Source organism: Neovison vison, chromosome 11, assembly GCF_020171115.1.
Source record: "Neovison vison isolate M4711 chromosome 11, ASM_NN_V1, whole genome shotgun sequence".
Taxonomy (NCBI): Eukaryota; Metazoa; Chordata; class Mammalia; order Carnivora; family Mustelidae; genus Neogale; species Neogale vison.
The window spans coordinates 47,967,516-47,985,412 of record NC_058101.1 but is presented as its reverse complement, the minus strand read 5'-3'; the positions used below and the strand labels follow the sequence as shown (position 1 = coordinate 47,985,412).

The following is a 17,897-nucleotide window of genomic DNA, read 5'->3' as shown; positions in this document are numbered from 1 at the left end:
TGTGGAGCCTGCTTCAGATTCTCTCTCTCTCTCTCTCTTTCCCTCTGCCCTGCCCCCCATGCATGTGCACGCACATGTTCCCTCTCTTTCTCCAAAATAAATAAATCTTAAAAAAAAAAAAAAAAAAAAAGATGTATTTGGTCTTTGTCCACAGTTCCTGGCTCACAGTGCTCCCCAAACCCTTGGATCTCCTAAGTTTTGAAAGTAATAAAGATGCCTTTTGTTATATCAAAGAAGGTGACTCTGCCCAAAGTCAGAGTTGGACCAGGTGGGCCAACCAGGTGACTAGAGGATTGAAAGTTTTAGTTCCATTCCCTGAACTCCAGGGAGGGGAGAAGGGCTGCAGATTGAACGAGCCAATGGCCAATGTCTTAGCCAACCATGACTATGTAATGATGCCTCTCTAAAAACCCTAAAGGACTGTGGGAGAACCTCAAGGTTGGTGACCACACAGAGGCCAGGGACCGTGACACACCTGGAGAGAGCATGAAAGCTCTGTGCCCTTTTCCCAGCCGTCACCCCATGTATCTCTTCACCTGGCTGTTGATTAGTATTCTATAGCAGATCCTTTAATAAATGGGTAAATAAATGTAAGTAAGTACTTCCCTGAGTTCTGGGAGCTGCTCTAGCAAATCAAAAGAACCTAAGGAGAAGGTCATTGGAAGCTCCAATCTCCAAAGCTTGCAGATAGCATCAAAGTGGGGTGAGGGTCGTCTTGTAGGGCTGACACTTCCCCTATGGTATCTGATGCTATCTCTAGATGGACAATGTTGGGCTTGAGTTGAATTCTTGGATACCCTGCTGATGTCTCAGAATTGCCTGGTGTGGGTACGAGGAAAGCCCTCCCTCATCTTGGAACTGGGTCTGGAAATCCAAAAGGAACAGCTAAATAGGAAATCTCTCCAGCCTGCTCTCCATCCACCTCGGAGCCTCTACATTTTTCTCCTCTAAAATCCTCCGTGGCTGCCAGGGATTGCAAGCGCTTCCTTGTACTGCTTGTGCCCTGTTTGATGGTCATCAATTTCACGGACATAAAAGCTGAGCTAGACAGTTCCAAAGCCCAGGCTGTCCCTTTTGGAAACCTTGGGCACACTGGCAAACTATCTTTACACTTATCTGGACATAGGAGACCACCTTGGTTTATTACCGCCTGGCTCCAGCAGCCTGAACGAATCTCTGATGTTGTTAAATAAACCTCACTCACAACCAGAAAACAGCTCCAGCTCCACAGTTCTTTAATAAGGGAAACCTAAAGCTACGGACGGGTTGACCCTCACTGCCCTTAGAGTAATCATCATCTCAAATGTCACTTCTTTGGGATCTGCTGTAAATTCTGACCCTCTTGAGTGTCCTTTGAAACTATCCTGTTCAATTCCTTTCCAGAATTCATCATGATTTGTAATTGTATATTTATTTATGAATTTAAGATCTGTCTCTCCCACTGGTACTCTTTCCTTCCTTCCCCTCCCTCTCTCCCTTCTTTTTTCTTTTCTTTTCTTTTCTTCCTTTCTTTCCCTCCCTCCCTTCCTTCCTTCCTTTCTTTCCCCTTCCTTCCTTCCTTCCATCCTTTCTTCCCCTCCCTTCTTCCCTCTCTCTTCTTTTCTTTTTTTTCTTCCTTTCTTTCCCTCCCTCCTTCTTTTTTTCTTTCTTTCTTTCATTTCTTTTCTTTCTTTCTCTTTCCCTTTCCTTCCTTCCCCTCCCTTCCTTTCCTTCCTTCCTTTCTTCCTTCTGTCCTTCCCCTGCCCCTTCCTCCCTCCCTCCCTTCCTCCCTCCCATTCCTTCCTTCTCCTCCCTCCCTCTTTCTTTCCTTTCCTTCTTCCTTCCCTCCTTTCTTTCTTTCTTTTTCTTTTCTTTCCCCTTCCTTCCTTTTCCTTCCTTCCTTCCTTCCTTCTTTCTTCCTTTCTTTTAGCTTCCTTAAGGTAAGGACTGCCTGTATCCTTTTTGTTCATGATTTTATTCCTAGAGTCTGCACTGGGTCAGGTGTGTGGTCGAGGTGTTGGATGAATGAGCATATATTGGATAAATGAATGAAGGATAAACACTATACAGGCATGAAGTTGTTACCTGCCCCCACCCAGTGCCACTGACAGCCTTTCATTTGTGTGGAGCGCTGCACTTCTGAGCACTTAATTATGGATCTTTCCATACCACCTTGGCAGGACAGCAGCTATCCTTATGTTTACATGACAACAAGGAGTAAACCCATGACCATCTGAAATATCTGATGTTTAGTTCACGAGTTTGGCCCACTCTAAAACCTCTCTGATGGATGAGATTCCAAATATCCAACAACAGGAATCCCAGGCAGGCCTGACATTAACTCTTCAGCTCTTGAATTGATGGGTGAGGTCCCAGGAGTACAGGAAAGGCAGCTGAGGAGGTAGCGAGGGACACTCCTGGGTCTGCGGACTGCCCCATTACCAGGTAAGGGATCAGTTCAATGTTTTAAGAAGAATGTTGAATTGGTCTGTATCTGAACATTGGTCCTCCTCTCTGGATCTTATATGATCACATGGATTCTGTATTTACTTAAAACTTTTCCATTTTTTTGTTCATTGTATATTCCTGACATTAATTTTTTATTTCTTACAATATTATAGTAAATGTTATTTATCACAATTACTGTTATGAGTTAAATGGTGTCTTCCCCCTCCCCCACCCACCCCAGATTCCTATGTTAAAGTCTGAATGCCCAGACTCTCGGAATGTGACCTTATTTGGAAAGAGGGCCATTGCTGATGTAATTTGTTGAGATGAGGCCACACTAGCAGAATGGGCCCTTCGTCCAGCATGACTGGTGTCCTTATACAAGGCGGAATGTGAAGGACGCACACACACATTTACAGGGAAAATGGCGCAGACTGGGGCCCTGCTGCCCTAGCCCCCAGAGTTGTCAGAAGCTGGAGAGAGGCCTGGCAGGCTCAGAGGTTGGTCAGCTCTTTTCCCAGACCCTTCCGAGAGAGCACGGCCCTGCCGACACTCGATCTTGGACCTCTAGCTTCTAGAAATGTAAGGCAATAATGTTCAGCTGTTTAAGCCACTCAGCTTGTGGTACTATGTTCCGGCAACCCCAGCAAACTAATACAATTACCGAGTTTTTTGGCACCTCCTTAAATACTATGTGGAAGGCCTGGGTCTCCCTCCCCACCTCCTGGGCCCAGGCCTGGCTCACCCTGTGATCTTTCTACAGTTCTCTCGTCTCTCATCTCCAGTTCACTCAGGCCAGCATCTAGGTCCCTGGGATGCACCGTGAAAAGAAGCCCTTACACAGAGAATTAAAAAGAGCCTATGAAATCAGTCTTTTGTCAAAAACGTCCTGGGGTCAGAGGTGGGTGTCAGGAGAGAAAGGAGAAGGTATTAAATGTTCAGGCTTCACATCCCCAAATGCAAACCCTCAATTTCTGGGGCCCACTGAGCAGAGCAGGGATACCAGATGCATCATCGTTTCTCCAAAGCAAACTCCCAGGCCTCTCCTGTTTCTGAACTCTGTTCTACAACAAAACTCATGTCCATTGAACTCTTTCTGACTGGCCTAAGTCCACGTGGTCCCCGTTCAGGCTTCTCCTCTGTTCTCAGCCTCTCAGTTCCCAGACAGCTGTCAATGTCGCCCCTGACCTTCTCCTTGCAGGCTAAAGAATAACGCCCCTTTAGCCTTTTCTTATAACTGTAATCCTTTAATCCGGCCATGAAAATAAGAATTGTTCTATGGGCCCAGCACCTAAAAGCCATTAGTTTGACTTAAATGTAAACTGGAATGGCGGGACGGGAGGGAAGGGGGTGGTGGTGGTGGTGGTGGAGAAAAGTAGGGTGTATGGCCTCCCATTCCCTTGTCGCTACCTCTCCTTGTGTTCCTTTCTTCAATAATTGGTTTCTAAGAAAATCTGGATTGTGTGAGGAGTCTGAGTGAACGAACCTGTTCAGAGAGACAGCGTCTTGCTTGTTGTAGTAAAGTAACTACAATAGGGAGGCATGAGCTTCCCCATGCCCAGCCAAAGTGCCTGATACATTTTTTTAAATTATCTGGACAAAGCTGGTACATGTGTATTATACACGTATACCTAAATTATACATAAAAGCTGGTAGTTTTTGTGTCTCTTTTTTACACTTAAGCATTTGACTGTGTATATATATATAGAGAGAGAGAGAGATAGATATAGCATATATAATATATATACATATATACATATATGTATATATATAATATATATATGGTCTAGCCATGTGGAGGTATCCTGAGTGCCCAAAGGAGGCTGCCCCATGGTTCTACCACTAGAAATTCCGCTATCAGACAGGAGTGTAGAAGCAAATGTAAAAATTATGAAATGCAAGGCAAAGGACCCGGTTCTCAGTTTCTGTAACTCTTGTGGAGAATGGTTACATGAGGATGAAAAGTTACACCAATATCAATAGTTGCATGCATTTCAAATTTAGATTATGAACATAAATATGAAGACTGTCTGCTTTTATGTTTTATACTAGGGCCAAAGTTACCAACCATTCTCAATAAGCAGCATTAATACGTTATTTATTTTTCAGAATCCTTCCTAGGAGATAATTTTCAAAGAAAATGAATTATCAAGTGACATGAAAGGAAGAATTCACAATGAGATCTGGAGAGAGGAATAGTTCCTCTTGCTTAGAAAAAAATGTTGTGGGGGAAGAGAGGGGAGTTTGCAGATGGAAAAAAAAAGTGCAAAGACTGAGCTATAGGGCAGACGCGACATAGTCCATGATCAAGAGCTGAATAAGAAAGTGTGGGAAGAACATTAGGGTTGAGGGCTAATGTTATTAGATTTTCTAATCCTTATCCAACATCATGCTGAATAAAAAGAAAATATTGCCCTTACCTAATGGTCTGATTATGGTAGCTTTTCAAATCCTGTCCAAGGCTGGTGGTGACTACAATCTGTGTGGGAGAAATACACAAGATCAGTTAGGTCCCAACACCTCACAGCATAAATACAGTCCTGGGTATTAATTACGCATAAAATGGGCTGCGTAGTCTTTCACCTGATCCATTTCTGCAGAAATAAAATGAATACATTACTAGCCCTGTGTATATTTTAAGATTAAAGAAATTTAATTTCTCCAAATGACTTCACATCTAACCATATCCATCACACAGTTTCCCCCAGTGGGGTTCAGATACTTCCAAGCTACAAGCCATGGTTTTGCTTGGTGTACTTCTGCTCAAATGTTTGTTGCATAGGAAGAGAAGGAAATGCGTAAGATACTACAAGGGGTTTATGAAATTTTCCTTTGATTCCATGACAGCCTTAGGGGGAGAAACAAGTGGGTGCTGAGTGTTCCTCACGCATGGCTGTCCCCCACTTTGTTTCCTCAAGCGTGGAGAATCGTCACTGTCGTTTCAACGGTGACAATGTTTTTGTTGATAATGTTGTGAGCTGTCGCACATTCTTCATGTGTCTTGGACGGCTACTACAACATAAGCCCCTGGAGCTAAGGAGCTCCTTCTGCCCCCAACATCCAGTGCAAGCACAGAGCAAGGATTTAGGAAACGTGTGCTGAGCTAATGAGGGACTCAGAGGTGTGGCTACAACACTGTGTCTATGACAGACAAACTAACACATAAAAACCAACCCAATTCTCCATATGCAGCATGTTGGCTCAGAGAAGAAAATGACTCCAATCAGTTGTTTCTCTAAACCAGCCACCGGCTTTAAGTCCCTGGTGCATTTAGTCCAAACAATGAGGATGGCAGTCCCACCAGAGTGGCGGATGTCATGTGGAAAAACAATAATACTATTTTGGGGACTTACAGATATATTAGGAAGATGAGATAGGATGGAAAATAAAGTAAGACAAAAGGCAAAAGTCTACCAAAAACAAAAATTTAAAAAAGAAAAAAAAAAACCACCCAACCCTAGTTGTTTTTTCTTTCCTCCCCATATGGTCTTTCTAATCCTTACCCCATCGTGTACTCTGCTAAATTAAATTCATCTCCTTAATTAAAGGACTACTTTGATTTGCTCTACTCTGACTCAGAAATCTTCCATGATGCCCTGCCACCTTGGGAATAGAAATCCAGATTTCTTGATATTCAAGATTGCCGACATTCTGGCCCTACAGACATTTTTTTTTCTCCTATTAGTTTTCTACAGGCTGCCGATTTCTGCTCCAACTTGGTTTATCTGATAACCCCAATGATGTGCTACAATGATCCCTCCCCTCCCCTCCAACTCAATTCCACCCAATCTGTAAGAACCTTCTCCGTGAAACCTTCCCCGAGCATGCCAGCGTAAAGCGCGACCTCTCTTCCCTGAGTTAACATGAATCATTTGGTAATTAAGCTCTCCTTATGACATCCCTTCACCTGCTTAATGCTTCTCCCATAAACAGTCAGTAAGCTCCGTGAGCAAAGAGCCTTGCATACATAGGGTACAAAATAAATCTGTGATTTGCTCTGATGATTTGAGACCCATTTAACTGACACAGAGTACTGAGCTGACCTTCACCTCAGAAGCAAGCAGCAACCAAGCTCTAATGCTATCGTAATCCTTATATAAATGGAAAGCTGGACCATAGTCCAGAGCTAGGTCACCTCACATTGTTAAGGAAACCAACAAACACAAAAAAAAATTCCAGCTAACCTTTTACAGATTCTTCTTAGGGAGACAACAAGATTGACCTGATTTCTTGTCTCCCCGGGAAAAGAAAATGTGATGAACCTAAACACCAAGGGAAGCCTGTGTATTATCTAATACATGAGACAAACAACACGTCTCTTCCACTTCTGTTACTGGAAAATCACAAATCAATAAGAAAAGCTGATGAGGAAGTAAAGTAGAGAGAAAAAAAGTAGCACATCAGCATCAAGTATATCAAGAAATGGAATGGTCTTCAATTATAACAACAGATTTGCCATAATCCATAAAATCTACATTATGAGAGTTTGAAACATTTATGTGCACTGTTTTATAGTACACAGTAGATAAACCCCCTCTGTCCCACCAGAACGAACACTTAGGTTTGCTGGTTATTATTTGTTTAATGCCAAACGTCAGCACTTGTGTAACTGCCAAAAACAGTCAAACCACTTCTTGGCTGAACTAACTAATAAATTTCCTGTAAAAAAAAAAAGAAAAGGCATAGATCTGATAACAGTGTATAAACATGACCGATGTTATTTTAACATTTATCTCCACAAAGCCTATCTCCCTTGAGAGATGGGGGAAAAAAAAACAAAAACTGAATTGCTCAGATAATTGTGGACATAGAGCAACTATATTATTTACTCATTCACAATATGGTCGAAAGAAGCACTTTGGAAGTTAATTAAATGGGATGGGATTTTATCAAAATCAGAAAAAAAATAAAATAAACTTCCATCTATAAAAGTTTGATCGGAGACGTGTAGAGCTGTAAAGAGCTTATCCTTTAGCACACATTTGCTCCCGCAGACATCCCTCCTCCCTGCCTTTACTGCAGTGCCTAATATGAAGGGTTTCACGGAGCGTGCACACAGATACCTGGCCTCCATTAAAAGAGATATCCAGTCGAAACCACTCCTTCAGAGGCATGGTGAATTTCGTTTTCACGGCAAGATCTTCTCCTTTGACAAGATGCATCTGAATATGCAAGTGGCCTACAAGGAAAATTAAACTTGTGAGAAATGACCAAAAAACAAACAAACAAACACACAAACAAAACAAAAACTTAGGAAGGCATGAAGTGATTACATGTTTTCAACAATTGGCCTAAGGAGCTCTATAGTCAGAACATGGGCCTTCTCCCTGCAAACACGAACAAAGCAAACAAAAGACCACACAAGTGAATTCCTTTGTAAAGAAGACATGTGTTTTAAGCTTCCAGGAGAAAAAGACATTCCTGGGAAGCTGCATTTGAAAATCATCACTCTCACTGAATCGCCACGTTGACAGTATCTTCCTTAATTCCTGACACACCTGCCAAGAGAGCATGAGGAAACCACGATATCAGTTTATCAGTTTAAATGTTCCATTTCATACTCACCCTCTTCAGTAAGAAATACAGACGGTGTGCCATACATCTCATTAGAATCAACAAAGTACAGAATCCCACAGAGATTGGCCTTGCAATAATGGAGTAAATAAAGCCACAATGAAACAGTAAACCTACAAGAGTGAGGAGAGAAAAAAAAATCTGCAGATTGATATCATCCAAGAACAGGTAATTATAGTTAACAATGACCAAGTAAATTGCTTTCTTTCCAATGAAGGGATGAATTTGCCTTCATGTTCATCATGGGAGATCAGCTTGCAAAGCTTGATTTTTGAGACAAAGGAGGTAGTTATTGAAACTGCGAAAGACAGGAGTTAAAGATCATTGTACAAAACTAGCAGATATTGTGCCTTGCACCAAAAACTCTGTTTCTGTGCCTTTTGGAGAACCTCACATGCTTGCCATCTAAATTCTTGATTAAGGTTTAGAAAGTCAGACATAAAATAAAAATCTGGATTTTAGTAAGAGGTGATCTGATAAGAAACTATGCTAATTTCAATGATTAAAAGAAAAAAACATAATTAGGCTTTTTTGAGCAATTTTGTTCCCTTCCAAGATAAAAGCCTTAAGGTAGAAAAGTGTCGTAATCTGCAAATGGCATCGCTATATGTTAATTGGGACACGTAGATACTATTTTAATGCATACATTAGGTTGTTCAGGATCACAGTTCCGGCTGACCCATATGGAACAACAAATCTAATTGTTCCATTTCTGGACCGGGGCTATTTTAGTTGAAAAAACGTATTGTACATCTGTGATTTGTGGGGTGAGAATAAAATAACAGTAGTCAACTTAACTAGGACACATTTAGCCAAGATGTGTGATCCATCCGTCACTCAGCAAATATTAGCTCAACACTTGCTTGACACCACACATTGTCTTAGTGACCAGCAGTTCCAAGATGGGGAGCTGGGAGTAATTGCATTTTGCAGGCAAAATAGGAATCAAGGTCAAAACAAATGCACAGAGTTCTCACCATGACCCCAGTAAACAATTCACAGTTTGGCTTAATGTGGCCGTGGCCCCAGGTTCTTTGGGGATATATCCAAACAAGTCCTTTAGAATTTTCTGGGCTTTCTAATCTGGCCTCAGAATCAGTTGGTAAGATACGCAAACAGATGGTGCCACACAGCTCCCTCCAGACCCACCCAGCTGAGCAAGCTCATGAAGATAAGTTATTACAAGGAAGCTTAGCAAGAACATACGCTCGGTAAAGTGACTCAAGATCTTTCTACAGCCAGCAGCATGGGAAGAATTAAATCACTCTGCTAAATCCATCCAGTCTGAGGTGAACCAGGAACTGTTTTCAGCATCTTCAATTCAGCAGAAGGAAAAAATATATATATCTGGGTTTTGCTGAAATCAATGGAGGAGATCAGAAGTTGGGAGATTTCAAGCAGCTCATCCAATCTTTCAAGACCAAAAGAGCAAAGTGAAGGCAGCAGTGGGCGCTGGCTGTGGCGGGCTGGACGCGAAAGCTTGCGAGGCCTCAGGCTCCCACAATTTGCTCCCCTGTTCGTGTCATTCCTGGGACCAACTGAGGACTGCTAGTGGCAAGAATAATTCAAGAACGCTTTGGGCCAAAAATTCTGTCCAAACTGTGTGGATCTCCACATTTTCCCGAAACATATTACCAAGGTGTGACCTCCTAAGGGATTCCACGAGCCTGCCTTGTCTTCAGATTAAACAGAGGACGCCCCACCAGACCCCATCATCCGCCCATTCTTACACGGGGTAATCTATCCGCTGACGTCGGGTGGCCTCCAGCTCTCGGTTGTGAAACCTCGGGAACTTCTTCACAATGCCTGTGTTTTCTCCACTGGAGGCATAGAGAAAGCCCAGGAGGGTGACCACATCTGCGAACAGCAAGACAGCTGCCTTTCAGTTATCTCCAGAAAAGCGCTGCTTCCCAAATCACATTTTTACCGGAACCCTCTGCCTAACTCCCATCAAACAGTTACAAGAAAGCGTCTGAAAATATTAGCAAATGTTTACTGAACACTGATGATATGCCGAGTGCCTGCTAAGCCCTTTATAGAGAGCTGTCTCAATCCGTGTTCACGGCAACCCTGTAAAGGAGATTGTAGTGTGAGTCCCAATCTACAGATGAAAAGCCCGAAGCTTAGAGGTAAGATAACTAACTCTCATGAGGTCACAGCTAATGACAGTAGAGCCAGATTTGACGTCCAAGCTCCAGTTCTAGGTTCTTAACCATTTCACATGCTGCCCTTCCAGGGCTAAGAAAAACATTCACAATTTGTGCAACAATAGTAACAGTTACCATGTGAGTAGCCCTCCATGCCATCCACACTGCTATAAATAGATCTATATCTCATTTAGCTAGCTAGAAAGAGAGTCACGTAATCGTCATTCTCATCCTCATTATTATCCCCATTCTGCAGATGAGGAAATGGAGGCATAGCTGCCAAAATGGTAGCTAATGTTTATATAACACAGAATATGCCACGCAATGTGCTAAGCCTACCATTCCAGGAGCAATCTCACTTAATTTCACAACCATCTATGAAATGGGTGCTATTATTATCCCCATTCAACTGATGAGAAAACCGAGCCCTAGAGAAGATTAAGTAATAAGAGATGGAGCTGGGACTCAAACTCAGGCAGTTTGGTTTCAGAATCCATGCTTTTAGAAGTGCACAGGTATTTTTTCCTTCTGTGCACTTTCCAGTATACTCCCCATACTACCCTAGGCAAAATGACGAACCAAACCCCTTAAAACTAGGGAGCCTTCCACTTTATTTAGCAAATGTGGGAGAATTCTGTGGCCCTAGAGAAGATAGGGTGTCCTTAATAAGTCTTAAAAGGAGAACTGACTTATCTCATCTATATTTAATATCTACTGCTTTAAAGGAGGCCAGAATGATATATATATATATATATATATATATTTTTATTTTCCATACCCATCCCCCTTCAAAGGAAAAAAAAAATCACTGAGCTCAACTGAGGAATAAAGAACCTTTTTCACTTTCTTAAAATGCTCTTTGGTTTAAATGTCTGTGATTAAATGGTAGAATTCATCTATTTTCCTGGGCTTCTTGGAAAGGGAAGAGTTAACTTCTCTGCAAGTCACCGAACGCCTCTATTGGCACAAATTATGGGAGCCTCAGCCTGGGATATTTCAGACCCCAGCTCTCATTCTTCAATGGAGAAAAACGTCTTATAGAGAGAGGTACCTCTGGTTCATTAAAACTTAGAAATCACAAGAGCAAAGTGTTCATAATCTCAGACCCTGTGTGTATACCTAATAGAATTAAATAAACTAGAGCCAAATTGTCCCCAGTGTCCACAAACCTCCCTGTTTGGTGAGAGGTAGAGAGGCATTTGGAAACTCAGAAGGATAGAACTATCGATTCCAAAAGAAACAATGCAAACTTTTTTTTTTTCCTTTTACACCTTGAACTCAATTTGGGGACGCTAGTCTTGCTGATCATTATGTGGATGGGTAGAGGGGATTAGAGATGGAAATACTGCAAGGGTGTCTTTGGAATCCAGAGAGAAAATCACCATGCAGTTGCTGTCAGCCCAACCTTGGTTTGGCTTCCACTGTGTGGACTGGAACATAAAAGACCAGATGGCCACGGTAGCCCCCTAGGAGGCCTTCTGCTAGTGATTGCTGGTGAGTTACGTAGTGTGCAGTAGAAACATTTATCAAAAGGAGCAGGATTTGATTCTGTCCAACCTGACTTCAGGAAAAGGAGGCTTCATAAAGAGGTTTCCAAAGTGAAAGGAGTTAAAAGTCAATGCTGATGAGCCTCTCCTTTATCCAGGGATCAAAGTAAATCGGGTTGAGCAGAAGAACTTGCAGCAAAAGATGTGGAAGGAAAAAAATCTTAGACTGAAAGATCTAAAATAAATTTTACAAAAACACATACCTTTTGTACCCAACAAAACCAAAGCGGCGGTGGCTTTCTTGTAAAATCTGCAGCTTGAATAGTTCTATGATTTGGAGTTCTACAGCAATTTTTCCTTCAGTATAATATTGCCTTTCCATTTAGGTTAGAAATAATAAGAATGAAATTTCAGAGCAGGAAAGGATGTTAGAATTCAGCTAGCCCAGGATAACATAGAGGCTTGTTTTCTAGTAAGTGATTGTGGCTGCTTGGAGCACCATGCTTGATTAGTGATGGCTGTCGTGGGCTTTAGAATGGGGAGTTAACAGCACCAGTGTCATTCCTCATGAAAGAATTTACAGGTAGAAAAACTTAAGTTCAAAGTTTAGGTTCAAAGAGGTTAAGAGACTTGCCCAGTTTCCTCTAAAATGTAAGCCCCAAGAAAACAGGGACATTACTTCAATCATTATCCCATCCCTCGAGCACAGAGCCGTGCCCGACACCTGACAGAGGCTCCACAAATATTGAGGGAATGAATGAATGAATGATTGAATGAATGATTGCATGAACAAATGGGCACGATATGGCCAAGTCAGGATCTGAACCTGCCTCCCTCTTGCTCAGCTCTTTTCACAATGCCGTAATGTGTCCCATGCTGCCTGAATCAGATCACAGTCTCTCTTCCTTCAGACGCTTCTCTCAAATCCATTTCTCTGGCTAACTTTGAATGAAGAAGTTAGGTAGGAAAAAGTCATCATGACAACAAACATAAAATACCAGGAAGATAGTTCAGATTTAGAACCCACCACCTTGACTATTCTTGCTTGTTTTATTTCCTTAAATTTTAGAGCAAGAAGAGGCATTAAATTTTGTATGGCACAAACTCCCTCATTTGGAGACAAGAACAGTGTTAGCGTCCCACTGAAGGTTGCATGGCTAGTAAGAGATGCAGGAATGAGTCAAAGCTGATCTCCTACTAAAAACCAATGGACTTGTTATTAAACCACATCACATCTCCCAGGTCTTCCCAAAGAGATGGCTGCTGCGTCGACCCTCTAGGACTCCACAACCACTACCCATCCCGGCTCTCCTTCAGGGTAGAAAGGCCCTCCGCACTATCCTGTTTCAGCACTATGGCTAGCGCTTACAGAGCCCGACCACGAGACCCTGTCTAAAATTGGTTGTTAAATACTTTGAACGTCACCACCGAGCATGGTGGCTGTGGTCGGTCATGGAGCCCATTCTCCCAGTCAGCAGGGTGATCAGAGCTCTGACATGGACACCTGCTCTGGAGACAGTTTCACGTCCATGTAACAAAACCCTACTCGGGACGTGCTTCAAACACAGCCACAACGGTGCAGCTGAGATCTCAGCCCATTAAGGGAGAAGAGACAGTCTTGAGGCAAAAAGTAACCTAGGTCTGTAAGTGGAAACAGGAGGAAAAGAAGTTAAGATGTTCTAACCTGGAGAAGGACAGAGTGCAGGTAACTCAACAGTGCTTTCCAAATGCAAGACATTAAAAGGCAGGAGTGTTCAGGTGTTTCATTTTCTTTAAAAGCAAAGCCTGAGAACTAAAGCTCACTTTTCTAGCAAGTATGATTTAGGTCAGAACTTCCCCCAAAGGATACCAGGCAGTGAAGTGGGCGAGTAAGGAAGTCAGTGCCATATTCAATAGTAGGAGTGTTAAAAATAAAATAAATTTCACTCCCAGTAATTTACCCTGCGAATATACTCGTAGGTGTACACCAAGATACATGTACAGGGATGTTCGGTGAAACCTTGTTGCTAATAGTAAAAGACTAGAAACGACCTGTGTGACCATCAGCAGGGGACAGGTGAGATAAATTACGGGCTGTCAGGCAACAGGAAGCTAAGCAGCTACCGAAAAGAACGAGGTCAGGTGGCACACGCTGCTAGGGGGAAATCTCTGCCGTATTGCTAATGAGTGCGGGACAGCCCGGGTCTTCCCATGTGTGTATGAAGATGGGGGCTCTCAACTTAAGGCTTATAGGAGCAGAGAACATTTCTGGGAGGAAATGCAAGAAACTAGTGTGAGTGCGTTTGCCTCTGGGAAAAGGACGAGAACACAGGATGAGTGGGAGCTCGCTCTTCCTCCAATCCCTTTTACACTCTATGATTTTTTGTTTGTTTGTTTGTTTGTTTGTTTGTTTGTTTTACCAGGTACATATATTTTTTTTTTAGGCTAAAAAAGCAGAGAACAAGGTCTGAGCATTCCCATGCAGGCCGCAGGCAGGGGCCAGCCACATTCAGAGGCCTCCCCAGCCCTGCGCTCTGCGGCTATTCAATCTGCTTCAAAGAGACAAAGTCCAGTGGGTGAGGAAAACAGGATGATTCACATCAGTAAAAATTCAGCTTAAAAAAAGTGTATTCCTTTCTAATTTAGAACCTGGGTTAGGGCTGTTTTAGCATATTTCAGAGAGGCGGCATTGCAAAGTTTGGACTCCCGCAAAACAAGCTGAGCCTTGGTTTTTCTCTCCTGAAAAGAAAGGATGAGAATAATACCCTTTCCCATGGGACTATCACGAGGATTAAATGAGACAATGTGCACAGAAAAAGTGTTCTGAAAATCATAAAGGGCCACGCAGATGCGAGGCATTAATTGGTGTTATTACTGAGAAATTGAGACCACCGTGATTAACTGGAGGGAAAAAAAGAACTAAGGCTCTTTCTCTCTCTCTTTTAATGAAAGTGCTAAATGCATTGTTCCCATAGTTATAAACAGTATCATCATGACATTGACTTAAATAGCTCACTGCATCCTGGTACTTTCTCAGAGACAGGTAAAGCCTGGCTACGCTATCTGACTCAGCCCTTCCATGACTTTGTTATAATGGAATTATGTTATAAGAAATCACACTTCTAATCCACTGGATCTGAAGATGAGAATGGGTTTTTGGCGAAAGGAAGAAAAAGTGGAAAAGAAGGAAGCTGCCATGTCCCCCAGTTGCTGACCTAAGCTGGAAGCTCAGAAAAACTGCTGTCCATCCTAAGATGGACAGCAGGGCAGAATGCTTAATACACCTCCGCATGGCATTTCAGAGACTTCAAAGGGTGGCCCCCTCCCTGCTTTTCCAGTCTGATTTCCTGAATCGCCCAATTCACACCTGAGAGTCTACCTGGGTGAACAAACACAGAGCATGAAGTTTTTACTCGGCATTTCCACCATATGGCAGACACTGGTAATCGATCTGCCTGCCACTCTTTCTCACTAAGCACAGACTCAGCCTCAGAATCCTTCTCAACATCACGTTCTCGGTGGCCACCCCAATCCCTCCTAGCTGGAATGCAAGATGAAACCTCTTTGTCATCCCTCCCATCAAGAGATGCAAGCTCATCACCATTCTGCCATTCAGCTGCATTTTCTCCTCTGTGTGCCGTGGTTCATACCTTCCCTTCCGCCTGGATGCCCTTCCCCCTACTCCTTTTCCGACTCTGAAAACTCTACTCAGCCTTCAAGTCTCTGTTCAAAAGTCAGCTCCCCTGTGAAAAAAGCGAAGTTCAGAACACATAAAGACTGCTCTGTAACATTTTTCAATGAATGAAGGACTTCAAGTAAATAAATAAATAGCTTCGTGACATCCTTCAGCAGCATAGGCTAACAGTTACATGTGGGGTTTGGGAACCAGACTACCTGGGTTCAAATCTTAGCTCTATCATGAAGAGCTGTGTGACCTTAGACAAGTCAATCTCCCTCTCTGAGTCAGTAGCCCCCTCTGTAAATATGATAGTAAGGCACTGGGCAGATTAAATGAGATACATAGAGCACTTAGCCCAGAGCCTAACACATGGTAAGTACTCAGTAACTGAATGTAGCTGTTACTATTGGCAGCTGGCTTTCCCTCCCCCATAAGCACCTAAAGACCCTAAAGACAGAGGGCACCATGTCTGCATCTACTAGCCTCCAGACTCTAAAGAAATTGATACATAGTAGATGCTCAATGTTCTTTGTTCAGTTGACTTAAACATGATACACATGGCATGGAGAGACAGGTACCAACAGAGGGCTAGGGAAGGCTAGAGGGTAGAGAGTTAATTTCTGGTTGTGGGGATGAGAAAAGAAAGAAGAGTGGAGAATAGAAGAGAAGAGAGGAAAGGAGAGGAGAGGAGGTAAGACGAGGTAAGGCAAGGTAACATAAGGTTAAGGAAAGGAAAGGAAAGGAAGGGGGTGAGCAGGGGAACAGTGGAAATTTGAGCCAGCTACCAAAATATGGATATGATTTTACCACGTGGTGTGGCAGTGGGGAAGGCTATCCCCTGTAAAAGAAATTGATTAAGTCACGGCAGGGTATGGGCAATCCCAGACTCAAACTCTGAGGGCAAAGGTGGGCTTTTGTGTGTGGTTGCAAAGGAGAATCACTGAGCGTGAGACAGCATCCTTAACCAGCACAGCCCAGATGGGTGGTCCCCAGGCAGTTGTGGGGGGTGTGTGTGTGTGGGCCTTGAGAAGGCACACAGCCACCCCCTACCCCAGTGTGCTCCCTAATGTGGCAACACAGCTGTGTGGGGATGTCTCTGTGTGAAGGTCATATGCAGGCATATGAAAAAAAGGTCCTTGCCCCTTGGCTGAGAGCATTCATCACCCGATTCACGAAGAGTCACTGCACACCCGCTGTGTGCTAGGGACTGCAGTGCTGGGCACTACACGAAACAAGGCTGGACCTTGGCATCATGGAGCTTGCGTACTGGTCCAGAAACATGCAACTGGCAACAAAGAAACGACGCATATTTAATTACGATGTCTGGGAACGATAAGGCTATGCAGGAAAATAACGACAGATGACAAGGGGGTGGGAATGGCAGGGGTGGGGCTGCCATCTGAGATAAAGTAGTCAGGGAAGTCTTCTCTTCTGAGATGACGTTAGCCCAGAGACATGACATCAGTAAGCAAGCTGTGAGGGGAAGGGAGCCGTCACAGAAATGTCCCAAAGCGAGAATGAACTTGTCAGCATGAGAAGAGCTGGAAGGCCCATGTGGCTGGAGCAGGTAGACAAAGAGGAGCAGGGCAGGAGATGCAGCAAGATAGAGGACAGGGACCCCCGGTACAGGCCATGGTAAGGGTCGTGGAGGAGGGCGGGGGGTGGGGGGTCTCTTCCTCACAGCAGTGGGAGGAACCACCTCCAGGGGGTAGGATAAATGGGACATGTCCACACTGGCTGCCCTGTGGGGTGTGAGGGCAAAGCTGGGAGGCCGCTTGCAGGCTGTGACATCCACCAGTATGACGGCAATCCGCGAGATGAAGAATGACTGAGTATGCAACGTCGTCTGAAGATGGAGGCCGCTGGACCCGCTGACCTCTTACGGGAGGACAGGCAGGGGGAGCCGCCCAGGTGGGCCTAGGCTTGTTGCCTTTGTGGTGAATTTCTTTTTCTCGATGAGCTCATGCGTGAGTCAGGCACATGGGGAACTGGTGAAGGACAACAGCTAATGCCCGGTCCCTTTCCCCCAGGAAAGTTCAGCCACAGGTGCCCATGTGCCCAGAATGCAGCAGGAACAGGTGCACCAAAAGGACACGTGGCCAAGCCTGGACACACACGTGTCCTAAAAGGACCTGCTGACTTCTGATCTGGGGTACGTTTTCTCAGCAGGGCCAGACAAGGGTCTGCCGCGTGTGCACCGAAAATCAGACCAACGGGCTGGCCGGGCACAGTCCTGGCAAAGGAGATAAAGGGCCAGGTGTGAGGGCGAGGGCTGTGTCCGGGTGCACTCAGCTATCCCCTTGGGAGCCTTTGGTGGAGGGGCACTCTAACAATACTCACAGAACAGCCCTGGGCATGGAGACTTTGGCTCTCTCTCTCTTTATAAAGGAAAAAAGAAAATGAAAGCCAGCCAGACGTGGAGCCCTCGTAGGACACCAGGCACTCAACACAGAAAACGTTCCCCCACACCCCACACGGGCGCTGGCTGCAGACTGCAAGGGGACCGGGCATGAAAGGCGCCACCCTGGCTCCCTAATGCCATCTTGTTGTTCTGACTTGACTCTTGTTCATCAAGAGCCGAACAGAGAAATCCTGCTAAGAGTG

At 44.0% G+C, this 17,897-nt stretch overlaps 1 protein-coding gene across 1 annotated transcript in view; it reads right to left on the bottom strand.

Moving 5' to 3' along the window:
* The window catches only part of SEL1L3 (SEL1L family member 3), a 99,992-nt gene that overhangs the window by 66,508 nt on the left and 15,587 nt on the right, over window positions 1-17,897 (bottom strand). Inside the window, exons 3-6 of the mRNA XM_044225842.1 lie at window positions 9,732-9,858; window positions 7,993-8,114; window positions 7,491-7,606; window positions 4,848-4,906 (exon numbers count right to left, since the gene is read on the bottom strand). Coding sequence (XP_044081777.1) covers window positions 4,848-4,906; window positions 7,491-7,606; window positions 7,993-8,114; window positions 9,732-9,858 — 424 coding nt within the window. The remainder of the gene's footprint in view (window positions 1-4,847; window positions 4,907-7,490; window positions 7,607-7,992; window positions 8,115-9,731; window positions 9,859-17,897) is intronic.